The following is a 16,702-nucleotide window of genomic DNA, read 5'->3' as shown; positions in this document are numbered from 1 at the left end:
CTTTATTACCATTCGATGCTGTGATGTGTTTGTGAAGTGTTTTCAAGTTTACAGGGCATGAATGACTTAAAGGATGAAGAGGAGGCATGTCAAGGTGGAAGGAACACAAGAAACCAAAGAGATTAGAAGCGAGCAGCGACGTGCACGCATGGCTGACGCGTGCGCATGAAATGGCGCATCTCACAGCAACGCGTACGTGTGACCGACGCGTACGCGTGATAAGCGCAGAAGACTAGCGACGCGTACGCGTGACAGAGCGTCACGTGCTGCATTATCAGAACTCACTGGGGGCGATTTTTGGGCCAATTTGGACCCAGTTTCAAGCCCAAAAACACAGACTAGAGTCAGGGGTGTAGCTGAGACACTTCATTCGCACTTAATTTTAGTTTTGAGTTTTAGATTCTAGAGAGAAAAACACTACTTCTCCTAGGGTTCTATCATTTTTCTTAGTTTTGCTTTTGGATTGGATCTTGAGAGAGTTGCTACTACCTTCGATTGAAGTCTTCATCGTTATAATTTGCCTTTCTATCACTCTGCTCTTTTATTTTCCATTTAGTTGTTCCAATTCACGTTCGGATTTTGTCAATTTTGACTTATTAATGCAATGAACCATTTTTATATTTAATTCCATTACCTGCTTGATCTCTTTTAATTAATTATCAGTTCCAAATTTATTTTTATTAATTTAATTTTAATTACCATGTCTCCTACTTGCTCTTACTCCATCATTGTTAAAAATGGCATTCATATTATGATTTAAAGCTCCCAACTTGGCTTGGGAGTTGATTAATTGAAAACCCTTGAGTTGGAATACTCAAGTAGCAATCTGTAATTAGAAATTGCTGGCTAACTCAATTTTCACTAACTCTAATCCTTCCTTAGGAAGTGATTAGGACTTGAGAATTAGAGTTAGTGCTACCCATTTAACCTTCTTTTGCAACTGCAAGAGGATAACTGAGTGGAAGCAATAAACCTTTACTATTGCACTTGGGAAAAACTAAGAAGGATAGAACTTCCAATTGATCTTCTCCCAACCAAGGCCTTTTATTTCAAAATACACAACATCTCTTGTTAAGTGTTCTTTGCATTGATTTTCAGTTATTTATTTTTCCATTTTCAAACTTCAAAAATTTTTCAGAAAATTCCTAACCAATAAATTACACCCTTTTGTCAACTCTTTGGGAAACAACCTGGGAATTCTACTCCCAGTTATTTAATTCTAAATTGTGCATCTTTTTAAATTGACAGTGGAATTTTCGTCGGTTGAGAACTGTACTTGCAACGTTGCTTTTATTAAAATTTCTTAACCGGCATTTTTCCACCCGTCAATTTTTTGCACCGTTGTCAGGGAGTTGCAACAGTGTGCTAAATTATTGGTTGGTGTAAATATTTTTATATTTACATAATTGTATTTTTTATTTTATTTTTTTTGTGTACTTTCTATTTATTAGTAGTTTTATTATTTAATTTTCTTAATATATTTTATTACCATGAGCTCTATGTTTCTTTCATTGAATGACGCATTCGTTAGCGGATCCGAGCCTAGCCGCGTTTGATCCTAAAATCGAAAAGACTATTTCACGTATTAGGCGAGCTCGGCGTCGGTTAGCCTTTGAGGGTGGTAAAGGGTTTCTACCAATTCACCAGTCTTATCTGAGGTTGAGTCTGAAGCGTCATTCTAGGAAGAAACTAGTTCCTCTCCTGTTAATTCTATTGACGCCTCTTCTATTTCTTTGAGTGCAAATACTATGGCAGCTCCTAGGAGAATTACTCTTAAGGAAGCAGGAGCTCCATATTTTACATTGTAGCCATATCAAGCACGTCATTCGAATCTGACTGTAGATTTTAAACTGAAGACTGCTCTGATCAATCTACTGCCTAAGTTCCATGGCTTACATGCTCAAGAGCCTATCAAGCATCTTAGGGATTTTCAGACAGCTTGCTCAATTACTAGGCGGCATAGTGCTGATGAGACTGTCGTCTAGCTATATGCCTTCCCATTTTCTCTGGAGGAAAAGGCCAATGAGTGGTTTTACACTCAATCGGAAGCTGTTGTTACTAATTGGGACTTGCTCAAAAGGTATTTCCTGGACAAGTTCTTTCCAGCAGAAGTTACAGATAGATTGAGAAAGGAGATTTCTTGTGTCGTTCAAGGTGAATAAGAGACCCTCTACGAGTATTTAGAATGCTTCAGAAATCTCCTAGACTCATGTTCCCACCACAAGATTGACCAGTTAGTATTGATTAGCTATTTTTGCCAAGGCATGAAGCCTCAACAGAAGACTTTATTAGATGCTGCGAGTAATGGCTCTCTGACGAAGTACAAGACAGCGACAGAAGCATGGCAACTGATCACCGATCTAGCTTAGTCTACCCGCAATGCAGGGCAAAGGACTAATCATCCCAAGGCTGTTGTAGAAGTTTCTTCTAGTAGTGAGACCGTTGCTCTCACCAAGACTCTGGGAGAGATGACCAATATACTAAAGCAGCTCCAGCTGAATCAACAACAACCTCTGCCTCCTCTACAGTAGCAGAGTCAACAATTAGCCCCTTAGAGAGTGTGTGAAATATGTGCATGATACTCCTACTATACGTATGAATGTCCACAACTCCAGGAGGATAACACCTTGGCAGCTACCAATGCTTATTACAACCGTCCGAATCAAGGGTACTATCAACAAGGCGGTAATTATAACCAAGGTGGTAACTACAATCAGGGTTGGAAAGATAACTCTAACCAAGGATGGAGAGATAATTCCAACCAAGGATGGAGGGACAACTACAACCAAGGAGGCAGAGACAACGGTGGAATAACAACAACTATCAAGAGAACAGGAATCAACAGAATCCTCCATACCGAGAACCTCACCAAAGGCAAGCCCAAGCACCTCAATTCAACCAACCACAAGCCCCTCAAATCACCTACCCTCCCCCTTCTTCCAACCAAGATGAACCACTCCGTTCTATCCTTCAAGAACAAAAAGAGCTCCAGAATTCACTTACCTCTAGCCTTACTGGTCTTACCTCCACTCTACAAGCTCTCATATCCCAAATGGAATTAACCACCATCTAACTCCAACAATTAACCTTCAAGCTCTAGTGCACTCCCCTCTCAACCTTTACCCAACCCAAGGGTAGAATCAATGCCATCACCTTGAGGTCCAGAACTACATTGCAAGAGAGGAGTCCCGAGGAGCCAAGCTCAAGAGAAGATATTCAAGTTAAAGATGTTGTTGAGGTCGAAGATGTAGAAAAAGAGAATGAGGTACAAGATGCAGTTGAAGAAGAAGTTGCTCAACTAAGGAATGGAGTGCCTAAGGAAGATGATGCTGTGAGAGAAGCCATTCCCATTCCTTTTTCACACCTTGCTAGGAGGACTAAGAAGCAAGTTGAGCTAGATCCCAAGATGGTAGAGATTTTTCAAAAAGGTTGAGGTAACTATTCCCCTTTTTGATGCTATTTACTAAGTACCTAAATATGCTAAGTTTCTAAAAGATTTGTGCATGTATAAAGATAAGATACATGATTTAGAAACTATTCCTTTGGGTAGCTCTATTTCTGCTTTAATGGGTGCTATACCAGAAAAATGTGGGGATCCCGGTCCATGCATGGTCACTTGTATTATAGGGGGTGTACAATTTATTGACTGCATGTGTGATTTAGGTGCATGTGTTAGTATTATGCCATTATTTGTATATGATGCCTTGAGGCTCCCACCATTGAAAAGGTCAGCAGCACGTTTTGTTTTGGCATATAAGAGCATAATTTCAGTGGTTGGCATTGCGGAAGACGCCCTAGTGAGCATCAAGGGACTGCCATTTCCTATTGACTTCTACATTCTAGAGATGCCCCCTAGTGACTCCGGAAGACCTTCATCGTTCCTGCTTGGAAGGCCATTTTTGAAGACTTCGCGGCTCAAGTTGGATGCCTTCTCGGGTACCTATTCTTTCGAGATAGATGGCAGAGCAGTGAGCTTCAACCTTGATGAAGCCATGATGCACCCACTGGAAGATCACTCCATCTTCTAGTGTGACATTATTGATGAGACCGTGGTTGAAGTTCACCAAGAGGAAGAAGAAGAGAAGACCATGGAGCAAGATGCAAGTGTCGGGAAACCCTCTGAGTATACTGAAGACGCCTTGCTACCTACAGTGGTTCCGGATGATCAAGTGTCAAGCCATGAGCTGAAAATGAAGTTGAAGCCCCTTCCACCCAACCTCAAGTATGCCTATCTTGAGGACAATTAAAAGCTCCCAATTTATATTGCAAAGGAACTCACTTCCCAACAAGAGGAGCAACTGCTTAGTGTTCTGAGAAGACACAAGAAAGCTATTGGGTGGAGTTTGGCGGACATAGTAGGTATAAGCCCTCAGGTCTGTGAGCACCGGATTTTTCTAGAGGAGGGAGCAAGGCCTATCCGTCAATCTCAAAGGCGGTTGAACCCCACCATTTTAGAAGTTGTGAAGAAGGAAGTGACCAGACTGCTAAAAGCTGACATCATCTATCCAATCTCGGATAGTGAATGGATTAGCCCAGTACAGGTGGTTCCAAAAAAGTCTGGCGTCACCACAGTGAAGAATAAGCATGGGGAACTCATGGCTACAAGAGTGCAAAATTCCTGGAGGGTGTGCATTGACTACAGGCGTCTGAACCAAGCCACTCGCAAGGATCACTACCCATTGCCTTTCATCGAACAAATGCTTGATCGCCTGTCAGGTAAATCACACTACTGTTTTCTAGATGGTTATACAGGTTACTTTCAAATCCATATAGCTCCAGAAGATTAGGAGAGAACTACTTTTACATGTCTCTTTGGAACGTATGCATATAAGAGAATTCCTTTTGGCTTATGTAATATACCGGCTACGTTTCAAAGATGCATGATGAGTATTTTCTCAGATCTTCTTGAGAATTGTATGGAAGTTTTTATGGATGACTTTAGTGTCTATGGTGATTCATTTGACCTTTTCTTGGATAGTTTAGCTAGAGTATTAGAAAGGTGTACTAGTTCAAACCTTGTACTTAATTTTGAAAAATGTCATTTTATGGTACAACAAGGTATTGTTCTAGGACATGTTGTTTCTAATACAGGTATATATGTTGATCCAGCAAAGGTAGATGTTATTTCTGGTTTATCTTACCCCCTCCTCTATGAGGGAAGTCCGTTTATTTCTTGGGCATGCAGATTTTTACCGCGCAGTTTATCAAGGACTTCAGTAAGGTAGCACTGCCTTTGTCCCATCTGCTGCAAAAGGATGTAGAGTTCGAGTTGAGTGAAGAGTACATGGAGGCATTTGATAAGCTAAAAGTTGCCTTGATCCAAGCTCCTATTGTGAGAGGGCCTAACTGGAGTAGGACATTCGAGATCATGTGTGACGTATCAAACTATGCGGTAGGAGCAGAGCTGGCTCAGCACGAAGGTAAGGACCCATATATTATTGCTTATGCTTCTAAAACTCTAGATGGTGCCCAGTCTAATTATACTACCACTGAAAAAAAATTGTTAGCTATTGCTTTTGCTCTGGATAAATTCCGATCTTATTTACCAGGAACTAAGGTGGTAGTATATTCAGACCATGTAGCCTTGAAATATTTGTTAGCTAAGAAAGAGTCTAAACCAAGGTTAATCCGTTGGATATTGCTATTGCGAGAATTTGACTTAGAAATCAAAGATAGGAGTGGTTCCCAAAATTTAGTGGCGTACCACTTGAGTCACCTTGAACACATTAAAAGTGATTCCACTCCTATCAATGATGCATTTTCACTTGATAGCTTGCAAGCAATATCTGAAGTGGTTCCTTGGTATGCACCTATAGCTAATTATTTGGTTAGTCGTACCTTTCCTCCCAATTTTACTAAGCATCAAAAGGACAAGCTTAAAAGTGAGTCCAAGTATTATATATGGGATGACCCATATTTGTGGAGATGTGGTGCTAACCAAATAATTAGAAGGTGTGTACCACAATCCGAATTCCAGTCAATTTTGGAGGCCTGCCACTCTTCTGAGAGTGGTGGACATTTTGGTCCTCAAAGAACTGCTAGAAAAATTTTTAGACTGTGGATTTTGGTGGCCCACACTTTTTAAGGATGCTAGTATTTTCTGTGACTCTTGCCCCCAATGCCAAAGGTTTGGAAATATATCCAAGAGGGATGAGATGTCCCCAACAACTTATGTTATTTTGTGAGATTTTTTATGTTTGGGGTATTGATTTCATGGGTCCATTTCTAAATTCCAATGGTTTCTTATACATTTTATTAGCTGTTGATTGTGTTTCTAAATTGGTGGAAGTAATTTCTACCCGTACTGATGATGCTAACCTTGTTATCTCTTTTGTTAGGAATAATATAATTTGTCGCTTTGGATCACCACGAGTAATCGTGAGTGATCAAGGCTCTCATTTATGTAACCGGAGAATGACAGGACTGTTAATAAAAAAAGGCATCATTCACAAGGTGGCGACAGCTTACCATCCCCAGACTAATGGACAAGCCAAGGTGTCCAATAGGGAGATCAAGCACATCCTAGAGAAGATCGTAAAGCCTCATCGGAATGATTGGAGTGTTAGACTTGCAGATGCGCTATGGGCTTATCGGACTGCATATAAGACACTCATCGGAATGAGTCCATGCTGCCTCGTCTACGAAAAGGCTTGTCACCTTCCGGTGGAGGTGGAACACAATGCATACTGGGCGGTGAAGGAATGCAACTTAGGATTAGGGGGAGCTGGAAGTGAAAGGAAGCTGCAACTACAGGAATTGGAGTGCCTTCAACTAGAAGCATATGAGAACTCGAGGCTCTACAAGGAAAAGGTGAAGGCAGTGCATGACAAGAACATCAAGAGAAGAGAGTTTAGAGCTGAGGATTTAATCTTCCTCTATAACCCAAGGTTGAGACTAATGCCAGGCAAGTTGAGATCAAGGTGGGAAGGACCCTATATAGTGGAAAAGGTTGAGTCATATGGAGTCTTCCGCCTGAGTCACCCCTCAAGCCCCACCTTCAAAGTCAATGGCCACCGGTTGAAGCTATATCATGGTGAGAAGATGAAGAACAACAAGGAACTGGCGATTTTCCTCTTGAAGGATCCAGCACAAGAAGAGGATTGAGCTTATAGACTATCCAAATTAAGGACGTTAAAGAAAAGTGCTAGGTGGGAGGCAACCCACCATGGTATGATCTTCTATTTTTATTAGTTCTATTTTATTTATATCAATGTTAATTTCCAGTTTTTCATGGTTACTTTTATTTTTATATTAAAAAAAAGCCCTACCACGCGTGCGCATGCCTGACGCGCACGCGTGAGATCACGGACAGGCATCATGCTAAAATGGTGCTTGAATAACGCGTCCGCACGGTCAAACAGAAAGTTGTGCTAGGGCCGTGTAGAAAAGGGGCCTAGGGAGCGGGCACAAGTCGCGCGTACGCATCGACGTCCATTCACCAATTGTGCCTTATTTGTGCTGGGACCATGCCATTACACTACCTGGACAGAAAGTTGTGCCAGGCTTGTGCTGGAGGGTTGCTGGGAGCGCGATGCTGCCCACGCGTACGCGTCGCCCCGCCCATGAAAATCATGCTAAAACGAGGCTGACATGGGGCTCTCGCATGACTCGAACAGAGAGTTCTACCGAGCCCATACGGGTATTATGCAAAATGCACAACTCAACTCCACGCGTACGCGTGCTTGACGCGTACGCGTCACTTTCATTTTTCGCGACCCATGCATACGCATGGGCGATGCTTACGCATCGATATTCGTTTTTGAATCCTAATAATGCAGACCTAGTCTTTGCCGTTTTCCCCCTCCCATTTTATTTGTCTTTCATTTCCTTATTTCCCCCTCCATTCTTTCTTTGTTCTCTCTTCTCCCCTACTCACTACTCTTCCTTCCCTTTCTCCGGCGGACCTCCACCGGCGACCACCGCTCTCCGGTGACCTTCTTCTCCTCTCCCTATTATCCCTCTTCTTACTCTATTTCTTCTCTATCACTTCCACTTACCATTATTCCTTCTTGCCTTTAAGGTTTCATTCTTATGTCATTATCTTCTATATTTTTATTTAATTTTGTTACATTTAATTCAGTTATTGTTCTTTTTGTTGCTCTTTAAATTTTATTTCTTACTTAATATTAGTTATTTTCTCATCAATTTATAGATGTTTGTAATTGGTGTTGAAACATTATTCCATTTATAAATTCATTGGATTGATTGGTGCTACTTGTCTATGGGATATAATTTTTCTGTCTATTTAATGATGTTATATATTGGTGGTATATGTTGGTGTTCTTAACTTGCTTGTTAAATTATACAATGCACACCACATGTTTGTGAAAAAGTTTTAATGAACCCCTATTTTAACTTTGCTTATATTTTGTATTCTTTACCACTTTTTCACAACACTTATGATTGGGACCCCGTCCTTAAGGTAATTGCTAAGCCCGGTAGCGTCTGGACTTATGGGCAGAGCCAGATTAACCCAAAGGGGCTTTCAGCTAATGATTTGATGGATGAGGCTCATATATGGCAACAGATCATGTCCCACTATGTCTGGCCGAGCACTCATGACTCCTTTATCACTGGGGATATGGCCATGCTTGTATTCCCTTCCCAGCCTTAGTTACGGTACTAGCATCTGCAGCTAGCATTCCGCACAAAATAGATGATGTAAAGAGTACAATTCCTTCAGCAGATGAACTGGTCCCCCATAGGAAGTGGATCATCCCACAACTACCACCCAAGAGCCAAAATGACAAACCTTCTTTGGAAGCCCCATCATCTTCCGCACCACCACCATTAACACCCCATGCACCACCACCATCCAACACCCAGTTGCTACTTGAGATCCTGGAGAGGTTGGACTGACACGGCCGGTGGATGGAACAGATTGAGCGCTGCAATAAGTGCCGATACAACTGCCTAAATGAGCTCATTATTTCTCCACACCCACCTCCGGAGGAACCCGATACTTCAGACTCTACTTCCAGTGATGGCATTGCACGTGATTGAGCTATGGACACGGATGTGCTCCTGTCCACACATCATTTGGCCATTAGAAGTGGCGATCATGGGCACACTTTGTAGATCACTGATGGCACGGAGGACCGTGCAGAGCTTTAAGTGTGGGGAGATCCATAACTGACTTCCAAAGGTAACATTTCTCTCTCTCAACACCAATATTTTATTTTTCTTCTGTTAGATAAGATAACTTGTATGAGTAGTAGTTGTTTGCATTTAGGCGCTACTTGGTTGAGTGATAAATTCTTTTTCAAGACACTATTTTATGGCATTTCACTAATTTGAATCAAATATTTTTTGCTAAACTTGTTTGAAGAAATTTAATTTGGAACATGGTTTTAGAGCTCGAACACACAAAATCTGTGAGATTTTGAGCCTACTTGATTGGTTGCATTTTATCAACCAATATTTTATTTTGGAGTGTGTTGTTCTCTCTAAAATTGTGATCTATATCTTGCTTGATTCTATATTTTCATGGTTTAATGTATGTATGCACGTGAAGAGAAGAACTTTTGCGTGGTCTAAGAATCTTTACAATTTGGTACTCGTTGCAAGTATAGCTCCTAAACCAATAGAAGTTCTTTCTTACAAACATTTTGGTTGTCACAAGTAACAAACCCTTTTAAAATTGATAACCGAGTATTCAAACCTCGAGTCGTCTTCTCAAGGAATTGCAGGGAGGTATGTTCTTATTATTAGTTATGGATTTTGTAAATTGGGGTTTTGAAAGTAATGAACAAGTGAATTAAATGACAAATAAAATAAATAATTAACTATAAAATAAACTCTTGGCAAGATATGAAAATTCGGAAGTCCTATCCTAGTTACTCCTATGAGAATAGAAGTTAACCCCACTTAGTTAACCTTTGCGTAAGCAAGGGAAAGTCAAGTGAACTAATTGGTTAGATTTCCGAAGTCCTAGCCAACTCCTAAGGACAGACCAGAGTTAGTGGAATTCCAATTAATTAGCCGACATAACAATCAATCATGAATAGTTGCTAACTCAAGAGCTTCCAATTAATCAATTAAAGCCAATAATATGAAAAGCTAAATAAGAATCTTAGATCTGAAATACCTCAAAATCATAAATTAATAAAGATATCACATGTAACATGGGCAGTTGTAGCCAAATAAAGAAGTTGAGTTGAACATAGAAATCCATAAACTAAATTGAGGAAATAAATGAAAAAAACGTTGAACCTGTAATTGAAGAAGATGAAAATATTCCTAAATCCTTTAAGAGGAATCCTAATCCTAAATCCTAAAAGAGAGAGGAGAGAACTCTCCCTCAAAACTACATCTAAATCATGAAAAGTAACTAATTGGCGAGCTCTCTTTGAATGGATGCATTTCCCCACTTTATAACCTCTAATCTGTGCTTTCTAGACTTGGATTTGGGCCAAAAAGGGCTTCAGAAATCGCTGGGAGCATTTTCTGTAATTTCTGGTGCGTGGCCTCTGTCGCGCGTCCGCGTGGGTCACGCGGTCGCGTCATCTGGAGTTTTTCATGTCACGCATTCGGTTCGATCATGCGTCCACATAATTTATGTTCTGCTTAAGGCGCGTGGCCGCGTGGGTCACGCGGTCGTGTCACTCTCCTTTCGCGCTGGGCATGCGGCCGCGTCGTCCATGCGTTCGCGTCGCTGCCAGTTTCTTCAAAAACTCCATTTTGTGCTTTCCTTCCATCTTTGTATGTTTCCTTTCCATCCTTTAAGTCATTCCTGCCCTAGAAGTTCTGCAACTATTCAACACACAAATCACGGCATCGAATGTTAATAAAGGATGATTGAAATAATTACTTTTAAAGCATAGAAAACACATGTTTCACATATATCACATAATAAGGAAGGGAAAGCAAAACTATGCAATTATCATGAATAAGTAGGTGAAGGGTTGAATAAATCACTTAAATTGAGCACAATATATATCATAAAATATGGGTTTATCAACCTCCCCATACTTAAACAATAGCATGACCTCATGCTAAATCCAAGAGAAAAGACGTGGAGAGGAATGATAGAGAGTATGCAATACAACCTATCTATGTGAATGCAACTACATGCAAAATGTTTCTACCTACTTGGTTAAAAAGCAAATAAATCTTTCAAGAACAAATATGAACTGGATTTCACTAATTCAAATCACAAAATACAATACAAATAACTTGCAAGAAGAAGATAGCTCATGAAAGCAGGGAACATAGAATTAAGCACTGAACCCTTACTGGTAGTGTATATCACTCTAGCTCTCAAGTGTCTAGGGTCAATTCTCTCAATTCTCTACTAATCTTACTTTCTATAGCTTGCTCTTCATCTAACAATCAACAAAAATTTAATGCACCAATACACAAATCAAGAGGTCTTTTAAGGGTTGTAATGGGGTTAGGGTCAAGGTAGGATTGTATTTGGTCAAGTGACTAAAATCTGAATCCTTAATTAACATAAACTTTTTCCACCTAACTTAAGACAATCCATACAATACATGATCTAACTTCCCATTAACTGTGTTTTCCACAGATTCATGCATCCTAAATTTGAGTTCAGTACATATGCATTGATACCAACACTTATTTTGGGGCATTTTGTCCCCTTTTATTATTTGTTTTTTTCTTTTCTTTTTCACTTTTTTCTTTTTATTTTTCTCTTCTTTTTATTTTATTATTTTTCTTTTATTTTTCTGAATGCATATGATTAAAGTATTGAATGCAATAATATGTGCTCAACTATTATTTTGCACATTTTCACTAAAATATACAACACCCAATTACTCAAACCAAATATTTTCAAATCCAACTTCCCCACACTTAAATCATGAGCACGTTTACTAGTCTAAGCTAATCAAGGATTCAAATTAAGGACATTATTGTTTTCCGCTTAGAGTTAGTAATGAGCTAAAGTAAAGAACAAATGGGTAAAATAGGCTCAAATTGGTTTGCAAAGGATAATGGAAGGGTAAGGCCATATGGGTATGTAAACTTAGTGAAACAAGGCCTCAATCATATAAGTGCATGCATACATCAAAGTTCAAACAAATGGAAATATAGAATTAAGCAAGATAAAGATTACAATTTTAGAGAGAATAACACACAAAAATAAAATATATTGGTTGATAAAATGCAACCAATCAAATAGGCTAAAAATTTCACTGGTTTTGTGTGTTCGAGCTCTAAACTATGTTCCAAAATAATATTTCTTCATACAAGTTTTTTTCAAAAAGTTTTTAATTTAAATTAGTGAAATACTATAAAAAGTTTCTTGAAAAAGAAAATATTATTTCAACCAAGTGGTAAAATATGCACAAAATCAAACAAACATGCAATCGAACATGCAAATGCAACAATGAAAAACAAAAATTGGTGTTGAGAAGGGACTAACTAACCCGTGAGATCGGTATCGACCTCCCCACACTTAAAGATTGCACCGTCCTCGGTGCATGCAAAGATGTGCAGGTGGACGGGGGTTGTGGTTCCTCAGCTGGTGCTCGTTGTAGAGTCTTTCTCTTTACCCTTCCTGGTGGCCATCCTGAAAAGGGAGAAGAGAAAGAAACATGAAGTCAAAGGTATAGAGCAAAGGAGAGGGCAGTACGAGTAACAATCATGCCAAAAAGAAGAATGTCATTAACACATGGTCGCGACTCCATGAAATTAGGACAACAATGGAAACAGGACATGATAAATTGAGGCAAATAAATGCAAGATGTTTATTGGCATGCTGGCAAAGGCATGAGTAGCGTAAATCAAGCATTAAAAGCCTTAATGTATTATAGTCGTGAGAAAATAACAATAACGTTTGTATTGACAATTATATTTAATTAGTAAAATATTGAAAAGGGTTTTGTGAAAAGCAGGCATTAGAGTAGAAGGATAGAATAATTAAGAATGCACAATGCCATATGGGCTTTTTTCACAAATACGAAGCATGCATATTAAATAAGGTATGGAAGGTATTAAATTGAACATGTAAGCACCCTAAAAAAATAATATATAATTGTCAAGCAATTTCTTAACAATCCACGAGTAAAATAATGACCCAAATTAATTTTTCAACACCAATGAAGATAATGCAATGAATGAAAGTATGCAAATAAATTGAATGAAATAGAATGGAAGTGAAGAGAGATGAGAAGTGAAAGAGATGATGAAGAAGAAGAAAGTAAAAAAAGGAGGAAGAAATAAGAAAAGATAGAAGAGATTAGGATTAGAGAAGAAAAAATAAGATAATTGGCGCTAATCTGGATAAGTTGTGCGGCGCAGGTGACGCGAGTGCGTAAGGCACGTGGTCGCGTTGGTTGCGCTTTGATGAAGTGACGCGAACGCCTGTGGCACGCGGACGCGTGACTCGATTTGTGCTGGTGGCGCGAGTGCAGCCTCACGTTCGTACAACTCTCTGTTTAAATGCATTTTGCCAAAAATCTGGGTGACGCAGTCGCGTGGAGGATGCGATCGCGTGGATGGCCTATTTTGAAAAAAGACGCGAACGCATGCCCTTGTGCTTCCAGCACGAGTCCAGCCACGTTCCAGCTCAACTTTCGGCCATACACCCTTTTTACGTCGATTTTGAGGCACGCGTTCGCGTGGGTGACGCGGACGCATGGGAGGCGTTTTTTCCACATGACGCGGACACGTCAGTGACGCGGTCGCGTGGACCAATTTGTGCCAAAGGCACGCCTCCAGCCACGCTTTCGCGTGACTCTCTGTTCAATTTGTTTTCTTCCCAATGCACCTATGACGCGGACGCGTCGCATGCGTGTGTTTTTTTTTTATGTAGTTTGTAGAATGCAAAATGTAATGAATGTTATGCAGAAATTCCAGGTTCAAACAAAATTCGAAAACAAAGCAAAATGGAAAGGGAACGATCATACCATGGTGGGTTGTCTCCTACCTAGCACTTTTAGTTAAAGTCTTTAAGTTGGACATTTGATGAGCTTCCTGTCATGTTGGCTTATGCTTGTACTGATCTAGGAATCTCTACCAATGTTTGGAATTCCAACAGCCTCCGGGGTCCCAAACGAGGCATGTAAAGCCCTTAGGTGAGTTCAAACAGGCTTCAAGGCTCCCGGGGTGTTGAATGTCAGAACAGACTCCAGGATCCCAAACTTTTCTTCTACATCCGTCTTTGTCTTGATCTACATTTTTTTAGCCGGGTGGTGAGTAGTCTGAATTCTCACTGCAGTGACCAAACAGCTTTCGAGATCTTTTCAATTGAGCTTGACACCAATCCTTGCACCTTAAATTGAAGTGCGAAGCCTCATTGAGTCTTGCATACCAGCGGTGAGTGCGAGTCATTTCCGTTTGCTCTTAAAGACGCAAAGAGCTCTAAGCTGGCCATCTGTTTCAAGTAAACCATATTCAAGTGGAAAAGTAAAGATAAAAGCTAAGGATTTTACCCACTTGAGGTTTGTGTTGGGTGGTAGTGGCCTTGGGTAGGTATTTCCAGTGGATCTGTAAGCTCTACTCCCTTGTGGTCTTCAGTGAATTCCTCCACTTCTTTGCAAATTTTTTTCATGTCAACCATGTCTTGATCAAAGTCACAGATATCTTCCTCATCACTGGAGTCATAAATTGGAGGGTGAGAAAAGTCGACCTCTGCATCATCTTCGTATTCACTTGGGGAAGATTCTTCTTTCTCAAAGAATTCACTTGCGGATGCAAGTTCATTACTAAGAGAACTCGACTTGTGATTATCATCATCAAGGAACTTGCGTCTTGGGTTATTCCGTCCAGTTCTTCATAGGATATCTGCATTGGAGGCTGTGCAACATCCTCTTTAGCGTCAATTGTAACATCCTTGACGGAGTTTTCCATGACTCTGTGTTCCCGTGGAGGTTCATCATCTCCTAAATCTTCAACCAACTCTTCTTCTTTTACAATGACAGCGTCCTCTACTTGTTCCAGTACGAAGTTATGCTCTATGCTGTCTACTGGAGTTTCTAGTGTCTTCTTCGTGCTGCGTTATTCATTAGATTCTCCACATGAAGCCATGGGAGTCTGTTGAGTGTCTGAACATCTGGAAGATAATTGACTTATTGCTTGCTCCAGTTGATGAAGGGTTGCATTAAATTATTTTACTGATTCTTCGAGGCAAACCTGTGATTCTTGGCTTGATGGATATGGACATGGTGCATAGGTGTGTGGTGGTTCTTGGGAATAGTTGGATTGGCGTTGGGGTGGATAAGGATCATGTGGTAGTGAATCGTAAAAAGAAGCTTGTGAGCGTGGTGGTTTGAAGTTATGTCGAGAGGATCGTCTCTGAGCATAGGGTGGGGCTTGTTGGTAGTTACAAGGTGGTCCACCAAATCTATCAGTTGGGCATGCATTGTAGAATGGTCTTTATCCATGATATCTAGGATGATGTTATTGCCTAAAGGGGTGATCAGATCCTCGTGGTTCCATCCATCTTTGATTGCTTAGACCTTGATGCATAGTCCTGTTATAGCTTCCATTCCTTGCAACAAAATTAGAACCAAACTCAAAGCGAGAGGGGTGAGAATTCATAGTAGCAGGAGAAAATAGAAACAAAAACTAACAAAAAGAAAATATTTTGAAAAAGATAAGATTTTGAAAAAGATAAGATAGAAATTTGAAAAAAAGATATAATTTTTGAAAAAAAAAAGGATAAGATAAGATTTTGAAAAAGATCTGATTTTTTTTAAAAAATTTGAATTTTGAAATTTAAAACTAAGATAAGATAAGATAAAAAATTTTAAAATAAAAATCTAAAATTTTTTTTTGAAAAATATTTACAATAACCAATAATAAGGCACACGTTTGCAATTCCCCGGCAACGGCGCCATTTTGAAGAGAAAAACTTTTGCGTGGTCTAAGAATCTTTACAATTTGGTACTCGTTGCAAGTATAGCTCCTAAACTAACAGAAGTTCTTTCTTACAAATGTTTTGGTTGTCACAAGTAACAAACCCTTTTAAAATTGATAACCGAGTATTCAAATCTCGGGTCGTCTTCTCAAGGAATTGCAAGGAGGTATGTTCTTATTATTGGTTATGGGTTTTGTAAATTGGGGTTTTGAAAGTGAGGAACAAGTAAATTAAATGACAAATAAAATAAATAATTAACTATAAAATAAACTCTTGGCAAGATATGAAAATTCGGAAGTTCTATCCTAGTTACTCCTATGAGAATGGAAGTTAACCCCACTTAGTTAACCTTTGCGTAAGCAAGGGAAAGTCAAGTGAACCAATTGGTTAGATTTCCCAAGTCCTAGCCAACTCCTAAGGACAGACTAGAGTTAGTGAAATTCCAATTAATTAGCCGACATAACAATCAATCATGAATAGTTGATAACTCAAGAGCTTCCAGTTAATCAATTAAAGCCAATAATATGAAAAGCTAAATAAGAATCTTAGATCTGAAATACCTCAAAATCATAAATTAATAAAGATATCACATGTAACATGGGCAGTTGTAGCCAAATAAAGAAGTTGAGTTGAACATAGAAATCCATAAACTAAATTGAGGAAATAAATGAAAGGAACATTGAACCTGTAATTGAAGAAGATGAAAATATTCCTAAATCCTTTAAGAGAAATCCTAATCCTAAATCCTAAAAGAGAGAGGAGAGAACCTCTCCCTCAAAACTACATCTAAATCATGAAAAGTAACTAATTGGCGAGCTCTCTTTGAATGGATGCATTCTCCCACTATATAACCTCTAATCTGTGCTTTCTGGACGTGGA

The 16,702-nt window shown here is 39.5% G+C and overlaps 1 protein-coding gene across 1 annotated transcript; it reads left to right on the top strand.

The window, feature by feature from the left end:
• The first annotated feature begins 6,414 nt into the window (after positions 1-6,414).
• On the top strand, positions 6,415-7,104 carry LOC107636825 (uncharacterized). Its single transcript, XM_016340304.1, has one exon. The coding sequence runs from the start codon at positions 6,415-6,417 to the stop codon at positions 7,102-7,104; it is 690 nt and encodes a 229-aa protein (XP_016195790.1).
• Positions 7,105-16,702: the final 9,598 nt, after the last annotated feature.

The sequence above is a fragment of the Arachis ipaensis genome, chromosome B4 (genome assembly GCF_059453495.1).
Source record: "Arachis ipaensis isolate K30076 ecotype BB chromosome B4, ASM5945349v1, whole genome shotgun sequence".
Taxonomy (NCBI): domain Eukaryota; kingdom Viridiplantae; phylum Streptophyta; class Magnoliopsida; order Fabales; family Fabaceae; genus Arachis; species Arachis ipaensis.
Note: the sequence above shows the minus strand (reverse complement) of the source record. Positions and strands in the feature narration are given on the sequence as shown.

Coding starts and splice junctions, on each gene's coding strand:
- LOC107636825 (XM_016340304.1), top strand. CDS start 6,415: ATGACAGGACTGTTAATAAAAAAAGGCATCATTCACAAGGTGGCGACA.